Source organism: Muscardinus avellanarius, assembly GCF_963383645.1.
Source record: "Muscardinus avellanarius genome assembly, chromosome: X".
Lineage (NCBI taxonomy): Eukaryota > Metazoa > Chordata > Mammalia > Rodentia > Gliridae > Muscardinus > Muscardinus avellanarius.
In genome coordinates, this window is record NC_137792.1 from 9,177,610 (window position 1) to 9,191,278 (window position 13,669).

At 41.1% G+C, this 13,669-nt stretch overlaps 1 protein-coding gene across 1 annotated transcript in view; it reads right to left on the reverse strand.

The window, feature by feature from the left end:
* The window catches only part of PIR (pirin), a gene marked incomplete at both ends in the record, with an annotated part of 99,926 nt that extends 88,415 nt beyond the window's left edge, over positions 1-11,511 (reverse strand). The window contains 2 exons of the mRNA XM_080719107.1: positions 5,274-5,366; positions 11,416-11,511. Of these exons, the coding sequence (XP_080575233.1) occupies positions 5,274-5,366; positions 11,416-11,511 (189 nt within the window). The remainder of the gene's footprint in view (positions 1-5,273; positions 5,367-11,415) is intronic.
* Between the last annotated feature and the right edge of the window lie 2,158 nt (positions 11,512-13,669).

Genomic DNA, 13,669 nt, shown 5'->3' on the forward strand with positions numbered 1-13,669 from the left:
GATAAGCTGGTGGTACCGTACACTGCTCTGCAAGTACAAACGCTGGTAGCCACTATTGATGATTGGGCTATACTTATGTGCTCTTTCAGTGGTGAAATAGACAATCATCTTCCCAAAGATCCATTGTTACATTTTGTTCTGGAACATCCTCTCATTTTCCCATTGGTCACTAAAAACAAACCTGTAGCTAATGCAATTAACATTTTTACTGATGGATCCAAAACTGGTGTGGGGGCCTACCTAATAGAGGGAAGCGATCCTGTTATCATCCAATATTCACATACCTCTCCACAACTGGTTGAATTAAATATTGTTTTAGAAATTTTTAAGAGAGTTTCTTCTCCTTTCAATTTATTATCAGATTCACAATATGTGGTTAATCTGGTTAGATCGCTTGAATGCGCGGGTCAACTCTCTTTACATACTCCTATTCATTCTATGGCTAGCCAAATCCAGATTTATATACATTTAAGAAAGACACCATTCTTTATCCAGCACGTTAGGGCACATACTGGATTACCTGGCCCTATTACATATGGAAATGATCTAGTAGATAAACTCACCAAGATACATATGATTTTTTCTCTTACTCAAATGCAACAGGCACAGGCATTTCACCGTCAATATCATGTAAATTCTAAAACATTACAACAGCGATTTAAAATCCCTCGACATCAGGCTCGGGAAATTGTAAAAACCTGTAATGCCTGTGCCCCTTTTTTACACCCCCCACATGTGGGCATTTGCCCACGAGGCTTGCTCCCTCTACATCTCTGGCAAATGGATGTAACTCACATATCTGAATTTGGAAAATTGAAATATATCCATGTTTCCATAGATACTGTCTCTGGAATTATTCATGCATCTGCTCATGCCGGGGAAAAGGCACATGACGTCGTCAATCATTGCCTTGAGGCCTGGGCAGCATGGAATATGCCTAAAGAAATAAAAACTGATAATGGCCCGGCTTATACTTCCCAAAAATTCACATCTTTTTGTTCACAGATGGGAATAACTCTAAAGCATGGCCTTCCGTACAACCCTCAGGGACAGGGTATTGTGGAACGCGCCCATCGTACTCTTAAAGAATGCTTGATAAAACAAAAAGAGGGAATTGGAACCAATATGAAACCGAAGCAGCGCCTATCCTTAGCCCTTTTTACTTTGAATTTTTTGCAATTAGATGTCAATGGCAAGACTGCTGCCGATCGTCATTTTGCCCCCTCGGGTACGAGCCAGGGTTTCGTGCGTTGGAAGGATGCCCTCACAGGGCAATGGAGGGGACCTGACCCAGTGCTCACATGGGCCAGAGGCTCTGTTTGTGTGTTTCCACAGAACGGCGCCGATCCTGTCTGGGTTCCAGAGCGGCTGACTCGTCTGGTGAAACAAAAGGATGATGAGCCATCGACTGATTCTTTTGGGGACCATGATACTGTGGAATTCCAAGGATAGGAAGTGATCCACAATGGGGGCTTTTGACTGCTTTTTCTTTTCTATTGCCTTTGAGTCATTCTGCTCAAGTTCTTCCCCGCTTAATCCTTTTACCTTTTCCCCTTAAAATTGGCACAGGAGCAAATTCTACTTTTGCAGGTTATAATTTTACTTATTAGAGCCTGACCATGGCCTTTCATTCTAACCTATTTGATCTGTGGCTTCTTTGTGGGATAAATGGCAGTTGCACGGATTTAGCTCCCCTTGTCATGATTAATGATAATGCGTTTATTGCCGCTAATCTTTCTTGCGAGCTTTCTGCATATCCTACAGATAACCGGTCATCGAAATTTGACAATTTGACAAGACGGTTGCGGTTGGAGATCATCAAAACCAATACTACTCAAGTTGACCCGGTGATGGCCCGCACCTTGATGTCCTGGATCCAACAAGCAGCTCGTCATTTAAAAGAGTGGGCTGGACTGGGTGCTCTTGGTCTTTGTCTGGTCTTACTGTGTATCTTATGTCTCTACTGTCTTAGAAAACTAATCCGTCAGCGCGCTACAGATCAAGTGCTCATAGCTCAGGCATTTGCAGCCATGGAGTTGGGACAATCCCCTCAAATATGGCTTGCGGCGATGGGAAAGTCTTAATGACAGGATGCCAGCTAGGACTGCACTCGGGACCCCGGGAGGGTGCATCCCGAGGAGGGCATGCTCAACTGCATACGGGTTGCCACTGATTCTTGTCCCGTCCCTGGCAAAAGGTGGTGGGCCTAGAAGCCCCTTCCAAACATACAGGGGTTGAGTCCTCTGTCCTCTCCTGTCTGAAAAAACAAAAAAGGGGGAACTGTGACGGGCCCCGCCCATCAGCCAGTAAGTCCGAGAGCTAAGATGGCGCTGAGCGGAAATCTTCCCCAGAGCACTTAGGTGGTAAACAGCTTTCAGGAAGTGACGACAAGAGCATGAGATACACGGGAACACCGCATGCCATAGGGCAACAGCCAATGGACTGGCTGTTGCCATGAGTTGTGCACGTGAACAGTCTGCTGATTGGCTGTTGGGCTCTATATAAGGGGAAGATCTCTGGGGGGAAAAGAGAGAGAAGAGAAGATTTACGGGAAGAAGATTTGCGGGAACTGTACAAGAACCTGGGGTAATAAAACTGCTTGAGGAAGATCGTGTAAGAGTCGTCACTGCGCGCGACACCCAAGGGCATTTTTTTACTTCCAAGCTACATCCAGCCCTTTTTCATTTTTATTTTGAAACAGAGTCTTGCTAAGTTACTGAGGATCTGCCTCAGTTGCTGAGGCTGCCCTTGAACCTGCGATCTTCTTGTCTTAGCCTCTCAAGTACAGGGATTAAGAGCATGTGCTGCCATGCATGGCGGCACTTTCCAAAACAGAAAGGAAGGCAATATGTTTCCTTGTCCATTTTACTTAATACGCTCATTTTCTTCAGCAAGAAGCATCTCTGTTTTATCATTTTATTGGTGCATTATAGTCTCACTTTCTAATGTAGTTCAGAGTGATAGTGACACACATGCGCACAGTACTTGGTGGGCTTCCCCCTAATCCCTTCCCACTCTCCCTCTTCCCCATATAGGGTACTGACATTGGCATGGGTATTCTCATGTATGTATGTAATGTCAAAGGAAGTAGTTTCTTCATTAACCCCTCCCCCCACCTTAACCTAGACCCCCCTCCCTCACTCCACTGGAGTTTCTGCTCCACTATCTGAAGTCCCTCTGGTATTCCAATGACTTCCTAGCCTCTGTATCTGAGAGAAAACATATGCCCCTTTGCTTTCTGACTGGCTAATCTCACTTAACACAATGTTCTCCAAGTCCATCCATTTTCCTGCAAATGACATAATCTGGCTCCTCTTTATTGCTGCATTGTATGTATATTCCATAATTTTGTAATCCATTCATCTGTTGATGGACATCTAGGGTTCCATAATTTGGCTAATGTGAATTGTGCTGTTATAAACATGGATAGGTATATAGTACTATAATATTCTGATTTCAGTCCCTTTTGAAAGATAACCAGGAGTGGTATAGCCGAACCATGTGGTGGAACCATTCCCAAATTGTCCAGTTAAACTCAGTCCACAGTCACTACGTAGCCCCATATGGAGAACATGGAAAAGTGTGGATAATCTCAGCTGAAGCAGCTTCCAGTCTTCTTGGGTGTGTCGAGGGGAGAATGTGGCAATCCCCAACTCGAAAGCAAGACAAACAGAAGATGATCAAGATTACCATAAAGGAGCCGGGCTTGGTGACACATGCCTGTAATCCCAGCATTTAGGAGGCTGAGACCAGAGGATCGCGGTTGGCGGACAGCCTCAGCTACTTAGTGAAGCCCTTTGCAACTCAGTGAGACCCAGTTTCAAAATAAAGAACAAAAAATAGGACAGGTGGGTGGAGCTTGGAGGTAGAATGCCCCTGGGTTCCATCTCCAGTACTGCGGGGGGAAAAAAGAAAGACTACTATAAAGGCATAGTGTGCGCAAGACTGAGAAAATCAAATGCTATGGGGATCAAAGGGAGGAGAAAGTGCATCCTGGTGGAATTGTCTGGAAAACTTGACAGATATCTGAAAGGATTTGTAAAGGCTTAGTGAGATGGTCACTGGAGCAATGGAGAGACATGATTTGAGCAGAGCCAAAATTCTGCATAGGTGTAGGAAAGTTGAGAGGCATGGCTCCCATAACTGCTACAACGCAAGGCACTGCGTCCCCAACCTGTCAGCAGAGAAGGGAACCGGACAGCAAATGGCTGAATGAAGAAGGAAGATAAATCCAACTACCCTCATCCTAGTTGTAGAAACTTCTCCATGGATTCCATCTTTATTACTGAAGTGGTTATCTCTTTGTTCCATCCGTCACCACCTTAACTAGACCACATATGTAAATGAGTGGGGGTCATGCTCCATTCTCCTTTAGCCGCATTTTCTCGGCTTCCTACTAACACTCCCCAACATATGAACACACCCCCAAATAGCAAAGCTCACACTATGCCAATGCTGCGTATCACCAGCCTGCAGAAAATATTTAATTATTCACTAATTGGCTTTACAAACATACCAGGCCTTTAACAAGCCTTAGACTGTTTATTGAGAATACAAGTGTTGTCATGGAGCAAAAGGCTAAAATCTGTGGGAGGAAGTAACTGTGCCTGAGCTTTGCGGGAATATGTACATGTGAAGAATAGTAATCATTGAAAGTACCATAATATTACATTACATGTTTTATTTCCATGTGCAAGTAAAGCTAAAACTTAGTATTCAACAGAGTTTCCAAATTTTACAATTAAACTTATAAAGGTGTAAGTATGTCCTTAAAAATCCTAATTTTTAGAATGTTATATTTTGGCCTCTTGATTCTATAATGTCTTAGAACTTAGTATAAAGATTGAGTTCTTGTTTGTTTTGGAGGAATTGTAATATTATGTGAGGTTAAACATTTATGAATATTTTTCCATAGAGACAAATTTTCTATATAAAATCATTTATGTCTTAAATAATTTCTTCCATCTCAAATAAATTACTGTAATTACACAACTACTTTAAGAAGTAAAAAGCGATTTTTGCTTTTTACTAACTGTTCAAATAACAATGTCTCCAGTGGCACAAATTCAAAGACTATTCAGACAGAAAATATTTAAATTTGAATAAATTTTATGTAAAATAGGTATTACAATTCCATAATAAAATGGCCTACATCCAGAAACATATAAATTAATTTTGGCCTATTGTTCATTGCTTCTAAAATCAAATTTTCTATTAGAAGTAAAAAAGAAGTTTTAAAATATACACTTTTGCAGGTAAATTATTGTACTTACAGTTTCAAAACCTCGATGTGGGTGATCAGGAAATCCGCCTGGTCTACCTCCTTTAAATTCATCAAACAGTAAAAATGGATCCAAATTTTTCAACTGAAATAAGAATAAAATTCAGCAGGTTGAACATGCTTCTTAAGCCATGCTACCAAAGCATGGTAGCCAAACTCTGAAAACTACATAGCCATTGAGCAAACTGTTGCAATGGAAATTGGTTTCAGGAAGAACTCATTATATGTACACATAAGAACTCAGTGATAATTTTAAAGGGTTAAAAGTTTATGAGATAACCAAACAATGGACAAACATTTCACAATCACCTGAGATACATATAGTCATAAACAAGATCAGTCTATATCCTAGACAGATTCATAATATCATGGGAAAACAGACTAAGAAATCAAGTATTGTAATGCAGTTGTACATACTCTGAAGGAAGACCACCTTTGCACATGAGAATGGTGAGGGATCAGGCAAAGTGCAATCAGGGAGGTGGTACTTGAGCTGGGTATCATACCAAGGAGAGAGGAAGAAAGGGTATTCCAAAGAGAAGAGCAGAGTGCCAGTTTGGCATGGCTGAAAAAAGTAAAAGGAAACTATTCTATTCAGGCAAGAGATGCATATAATGTTATGATGAGAGATGGGCAAAGGGTAGAGGCCAATTTCAAAGGAGTTTGGATCTTTTCCTGGAGGGAATGGCTTTTAATCAGGGGTTGAAATGATTAGATTTAGAAAGAATAGTCTATGGAAGATGGTTTGGGAAAAGAAGCCAGGAGATGAAGGATGTTTAGTAGGTCATTTCAATAGTCAGCAAAAGCAAAGGCCAAAATGAAGGCAATAGCATAGTGATAGGGAGTGGTTGGGTAGCTGAGTAAATTTGACTCCCACATTCTTAGCTATGGTGCCATGCAGCAGCTCAAGGAATATGACAGAATCAGCCTTAAAATAGTCCTGGCAACCCCATTTTATGTCCTGTTGAGTTCAAGAAATTTATATAAATGTTACCTGTATAAGCAGGAATATTAGTATTCAGTGTATATTATAGCTTGCAAAGATCTGAGGCCACCGAAGATAAATACCAAGCTCAAATGATAGGTAGAAACAGACATGCTGTCACCAGCTTATCTTCATGACTCTCTTGGTTATTCTTGGCCATTTGTTATTCTATACACATTTATCAAACTCAGTGAATAAAAATGTACTTTTTATTGGAATTGCTTTGAACCTATGGATCAATTGGGGAAAACTGACATTCATATAATCTTGAGTTTTCATATTTATAAGCATTATCATCTCCACTTTTTAGGTCTCCTAAAATCTCCTTCGATAAAGATTTGTAATTATCTCCATAAAGGTTTTGCATATATTTTATTTTTTCTAGCTAATATAATATTATTATAAACACCATTTTAAAATAATATTCTGAACAGTGTGCTACAGGCGATTAGAAATATGAGCAGGGAAGATTTTGAACACTGCTAGGTTCTTACTAATTTTAATAATTTATCTGTGGCTTCTTTGAGGGTGTCTTTGTAAAATGTTCATATCTCAGGTGTACTTATCAGCAAGTTTTTCCCCATTAATTTGCAAAAATAATTTTTGCTTGCATTCAATTATAGCTGTCACAGGCTGCAGTTTTTCTCAGTTTCACTGGGCTCAGCTGGCCTATCCATGTCTTCTTCTGGGACTCAAGCTCAAACAATGGCCATTATCAAGTATATGCATAGCCAAACCCAAAGTCTCAAAAGAAAGCACTTAAATCCTTCCCATGGGACCCATGGGTAAGACACCTAAAAATGGATCAGAGTACATAATCCTATTGCACAGGGAAAACAAATATTTGAGGGTGATATTCCAACCAATATCCATTAGCAAATAAGTACATTTTTTATTTCAAGTCCTTATAATTTCTACTTCTTTTTTGTCTGGTTTTCAAAATAGAACCTTGTAGAAACGATGGTCAGAGGGATCACATGTTTGACTGGCCAGAAGATAGGAGTTTTGTGTAAGAGACGCTCTTTCTCCAATCACAAGAATATCTTGCATTAGACTGCTGTACTAAAATATTACTTGCAAGGATGATAATAAGTCCCCATCAAACTTCCTAATATTCTCTAGACACTTAACATAGAATCAATATGTTAAATGAATATACTCATCTATATACAAGATCATATTTATATGAGAACTCAGATTTTCTAAAACATTTTAACTAAGTCCCCAACTCAGTCACATCTTTCTTTTTCTACACATCAAACTGATGATCTTTGAAAATTTTCCTTTCCTTCAAACACTTCCAAATCCTTTAGCCGCTGAATTCAAGTGATAGCTTCCAAAGCGATTTGTTTTTATCTCTTGAGAAGACCAATCAAAACCTATTACCACTGCCCCTCAGGCCTGGGGCACTCCCATACTTATATAATGGAACACAGCATTAGGTATTAAATGGCATTTATGAAGAATTGATAATAACATGGCAAGTCCTTCGGCTACAATGTTGAATGAAAAACTCAGGACATAAAATTGTTTATTTTCTATAGACCCCATGATGGGAAATATATAATGGCATAGGAACAAGAGGGAATACTCTCTTATCTTAACTGCAAGTAAACCAAGTTGATGAGCTTAGAAATTCTTCCTACCCATTAATTTTTCACTTAGGGTAAAGGCATACCTAGGACACAGAGTCTTGAATTAATATGGGAGTCTTTAAAGCCTAGGTTAGGAACCAGGGATTCTTCTCTTGAACCATGGATAGAATTCAAGGATGTTGTGAACTTGGACTGAAAAAAAAATATTCACTAACTAAAAATTATTTTCAGTGGCCTCGAACTCAAATGTTTTTATTGTGGTAAAAGACACATAAAGTAAAATTGAACGTTTTCATCACCTTAAGCATACAGCTCGGTGGCATTAAGTATATTCACACTGTTATGCCACTATCACCATCAACTCCACACTGACATTTAATATTTTCTTCAATTATAAATGTGCTTAACTGACTACAATAAATTACCAGTACCTGTGACTTCTTTGCCAACAGAAATCACAGCTATTTTCATATCTGATCACAGTCGTGAGTGGGTATGTCGAAATATCATTGACGTTCCTCACAGCTTTGAAATTAGGGTGTTATTCAAACTGCCACTAAATCACGTTATTTAATGTAAAAGTTACTAGAATATAAAATGGTTTTCTAAAATTAAAACCATATTGCATTCTAAAAGTTTCCCTTGGAAATCCTATGTGTTTCCTTTTATGTACTTAAATGTATTGTTTTGCAAAGGAATTGATGTTGCACCAGATCTCAAATGGATTCACAGGACAAAAAAGAAAAGCATTTTAAATCCTTAGCAAATATATTCCTGACAGATGGACTCATTAAAGCATTAGCTAGCCTCAATGTAAAATAATGGTTAATTGACAAGTGTCTGAAGGGTCTCAGAAGTCCTTCCAATTGTTCTGTTGATACTGGATCCTGGTAGAATATGAGACTACCTCCATCTGCTTCTGTTCATTTAGCCTAGAAAAAAACCTGTCTTCGTGTATCTTTGTTTTTTGCTTTTGTGTGTGTGTGTGGTACTGGAGATTGAACCCATGGGCATTTTACCTCTGAGCTATACCCCCAGCATTATTTTATTTTATATATTTATTATTATTTATTTATTTATTTATTTAATTTGGTACTGGGGATGGAACCCATGGACATTCTACTTCTGAGCCACACCCCCAGCCCCATTTTTTATTCTTTATTTTGAAACAGGGTCTCACTGAGTTGCAAAGAGCCTCACTAAGTAGCTGAGGCTGTCCAGGAACCACGATCCTCCTGTCTCAGCCTCCCGAATGCTGGGATTACAAGCATGCACCACCACACCCAGCTTATTTTATTTTTTATTTTAAAATAGGGTCTCACTAACTTGCAGATGGCCTTGCTAAGTTGCCGAGCCTGTCCTCCAACCTATATAATCCTCCTGTCTCAGCCTTTCAAGTACTGGAATAACAGGTGTATGCCACCCCATCCAGCTTGTGTGTGTCCTTTGACAAACAATACTTGATGGACCACAAAAGATATGTGTGGATAAACAAGAAGCTAATACTGAAAAAAGAAATAGCAAAAACACAGATGTGAAGCCCAATGGGGTCACTGGAGAGTTGGGTGGACAGTTTGGACCCTGACTCAGTGGCCAGCCAACATCATACCTGAGTTCAGTCCCCAGTAACACACACACACACACACACACACACACACACACACACTCCATGCTTAGTGAAATAAATCAAAGACTGCACATTCTCACTTATCTGTGGAATATAAACAAGTAGAAGCCAAGAACAGAATGGCTGCTCCCAGGGCCTGAGGCAGGAGGATGGACAGATTTTATTTAAGGGACAGACAGAATATGTTCTATGTTCAAGAGATTTACCGCACAACATGCTGACTACAGTTAATAACAATGTATTATGGACTTGAAAATTGCTAAGACCATAGACTTTAAGAGCTTTCACCACTGAGAAAAATGATGTGAAGTAGTACATATGTTAATTTGTTTGGTTTAACCATTCCACAATATATCTGCATATCAAAGCATCATGTTATACACAAAGTGTATATTTAATTTTTAACCCTCAATTCAAAAAACAATAAGCAATTTTTAAGATTAGTCAGGCATGCATAATGCCTGTAATCCCAGTACTTGGGAGCCTGAGACAGAGGATCACAGGTTCGAAAACAGCCTCAACAATGTAGTGAGACTCAGGAATCTAGTGAGACCCAGTTTCAAAACAAACAAACAAACAAATAAATAGCTGGGTGTGGTGGTGCACGCTTGTAATCCCCATGCTTGGGAGGTGGAGACAGGAGGATCGTGCAGGTTTGAAGCCAGCTGTGCTGGCTTAAGAGACCCTGTTTCCAAATAATAAATATAAAATAGGTCTGGGAGTGTAGCCCGGAGGTAGAAGGGCTTCCAGGAACCCCAGTACCACCAAAATAAATAAATAAACAAATAAATAAATAAAGGCTGGAGGTATAACTCGAAGGTAGAATGCCCTTAGGTTCAATCTCTAGTACCACAAAAATAGATAAGTAGATAAATATAAAAAAACTATCAGATCTATCAATAATATAGTTTGGCCCTCGCTGGGGAAAGCCAGTAGTTCTTAAACCCCTATGAACACTTTTTTTGTTTTTGCGGTACCAGAGATGGAACCTAGAGGCATCCTAACTCTGGGCTACACCCTCAGCCCTATTTTCTATTCGTTATTTGGAAACAAGGTCTCACTGAGTTGCAAAGGGCCTTGCTAAGTAGCTGAGGCTGTCCACGAACCCCGATCCTCCGGTCTCAGCCTCCTGAATGCTGGGATTACAAGCGCCACCACATCCAGCTCCTATGAACACTTTTCAAAAGTACTTTTTATTAAAAAGTGAAGACAGTAAATCTTAAGTGTAACAACAAAGTAGTAGGAAAATATCTTGATTAGCATTTAAGAAGATTGATAAACCAATCCTACTTTTCTGTCTCCCTAATGTATTTCTTCTCTTGTTAAAAGAAAAAGCTTCTGGAATGTGTCGTATGGCACTAGAGGTTATATTCCTTGGGCTGTGACTACCATTTGACACCTTTCTGTTCATGTAAGAGTTTTTCCATTGCAAATCCCAAGTTTGCCATGTTATTCAAAAGAAAAGATTTCGCAATGTTGAAAAACATCTACCTAGCATATAGTCCCATATATGCCCCTTACCAGTCTCTCTGTGAACCCAAATCCCTGAAGATATGGGACTGGCCAAGAGTGAAGACCTGGCCCATGCCAAGCCTGGCAGATTCTCCTGGGCATCTGGAATTGAGACCCTTGTGCTCTGAGCTGTGAGCATATAAACTGGTGATTCATGTGTTCAGTGATTCACATGCTGAGGAAGATAGCAGATCAGCTCATGGTAGGACACGGGTGTGCAAAGAGAAGCAGAGATACTTCTTCCAACTCAGCTGCACTTGCTATCCAGGAATTCTGTATCCACATTCTAGAATCCCCCTTTGGGCTGCTTTGCATGGGGTCCCAGTCCTGAAGCTTAGTTTGCATCTGTGGCACCCCCACAAAGTGGCCCATGACTGTCTTGGCCCTTTCTTCCCAAATCACCCAACCAGCATACCTCAGGTCGGCCAATGCTTCTCCGGACTCGTGCTCCAACCCCTTCTGATTGCTCCCGGCTAAGCACAGATACAGTTACTTTCTTGGATGGCCCCATGTTAAAGTCTAAACAGAGAGTGCTCTGATGCTGAGCTGTAGGGGAGAGAAGGCAAGAGAAAGGTAAAAAAAAAAATCCACAAGGGAGGAAACATCCAAGGACAAAAAAAAAAAAAAAAAGATATTAAAATTAGACTTGCCCAAAATAGAAATGGCTGTAATTTATTGAGTGCTTACTAAGTACATGGCCTGTACTGGGTGACTTAAAACACCAGTGAAGATGGTAACACATGCTGAGTACTTACTTAGTGCTGGGCACCCTACAGTCATCTTGTACACGGGTTAGGAGTAACAGTACTCTAGGGTACATGCTAGGAACCTCTAATGAGTACCTTACCTGCTTGACCTTCTGGAACTCTCTATACTTCCCTCACACCACCCCCAGTGCCACCCCATGAGCATAGTAACAGATGGCAGGGGGATTTGGGTAGCAACCTAGGGAACACAGAGAAAAACCACGAAGTCTCTCTGACTCTCGCCAGAATATCCTGAAGATCTTGGCACCAGAAGGAAACTTGAATTCAAAGAGCCATCTCTCCCTGAGGCTCAGGGCAACATTTTAGACAAGAAACTTCTAAGCTTTCTCATGGAGTCTTCTGAAGTACATCCCATATTTCAGGACAGACCCACATCCTGTGCTTCTTCTTTCCTCTTTGAAGGGTCTAAGTTCTAACCAATGGACTATCAAAGAACAGGAAAAATTAGCCCCCTTCCCATATCAAGTGCTGGCCAACTTCTGATCCCTAAATATCTCCTTCAGGAAATAAAGAACTAATTCCTTCAAAGATCCCTACTGAAACTAAGAGAAGTTTGCTTTAGCAAGAAGCGAATTTTAGAGCCAGACATTCTGGGTTTGTATCCTAATCACCTTTCCCATCTTTAAGATGGAAGTAATGAGAGTCTACCTTGATGGAGCACGTTATCTGCTGTTATTAAGAAGAGCCGAACTCAGCAATACCCTCCAGTCAGTTAAGGCCTATCTCAAAATGTATATCCTTCCCAATAGAGAATCAATAACTCTACTGGGTGACAGGATGTGTGCTGGTATGGGAAAATTGCTTTGGTATTAATTTCCAAAATGTAAAAAGTAGTCAAGGCCTGGGTGCTGTGCAGGCACTGGGGCAGGGAGGGGCGGCAGCTGTTACAATGCAAAGCGCCCCCTCTCTCTGTGCCCTTCATTCTAGTGATTAACCTATAGTAAAAGCCTCAGAGTCAATTGAAGTCTTTGGCCCTAAAACTAAATAGAGGCAAACAGTGCCTCTGTTTACCTCCTCTCCTCTGTGACCTGGCCTGGGTATAGGAAAGGTAAACTTTGTGTGCGGCTTCAAAGCACCCTAGTCGATGAGCAACCAATACTGCCCAATACAGTAGAGGCAAGAGCCAGATAGATTACTGACCCCTGCGCTTAGTAAGTGCACTGTCCGAAGACAAACAGGCACCACGTGCCTAAGAAATAAGTTACTAGCCCACTGCCTTCTTAACGCTGGTAAGAAGATACCAATACAAAATCTATATAAAGGCTGGGGTCCTGAAAAGGATTGGAGTTCCATTTTCGGGCTCTCCAGCATGCATGCCAGCATGTTGCTTTTTCCTTCTCTTCTCTATTTCCTACTGATTCTGTAATAAAGATGTGTTAAAGCTGCACCAAGCTGCCTATTAGTTTTATTTTTTCTATTCAACAAACTTTAGTTGAATCAGAAAGAGAACCCCCACCATTTAAGCCATAACAGGATGTAGGACATACAAAGGAGTTTAATACTCAGAGCAGTCCATGCCTGTCGTCATCTACACACAAGCAACCAGATAGTGCTGTTACCCCCCAGCTAGGCTATTCTGGATCCTTCCAGATGCCCACAATTAAATTATATGCCTGTGAGCAAGGGAGTGTTTTGCAGCAATATCATCGTCGACCACTTTCACAAAATCACAGTACTGTTTAAGCATCTCTGGGCATCTCTTCCTAGACTCGACCAGCTGCAGCCGGCTGGAGAAGGCGGGATCATGCTGCTAACCCATGGCCCTCATCCTCCTCCCGACCCACCCCCGCGGGAGCCCCAGGCACTCACGCGGCGGTGGCGGTGGCCTAGGAGGGGGCGCGGTGGCACCGCTGGAACCTTCACTGCGGTGGGGGACTGGGCAGCGGACTCCCAGCGAGCTCG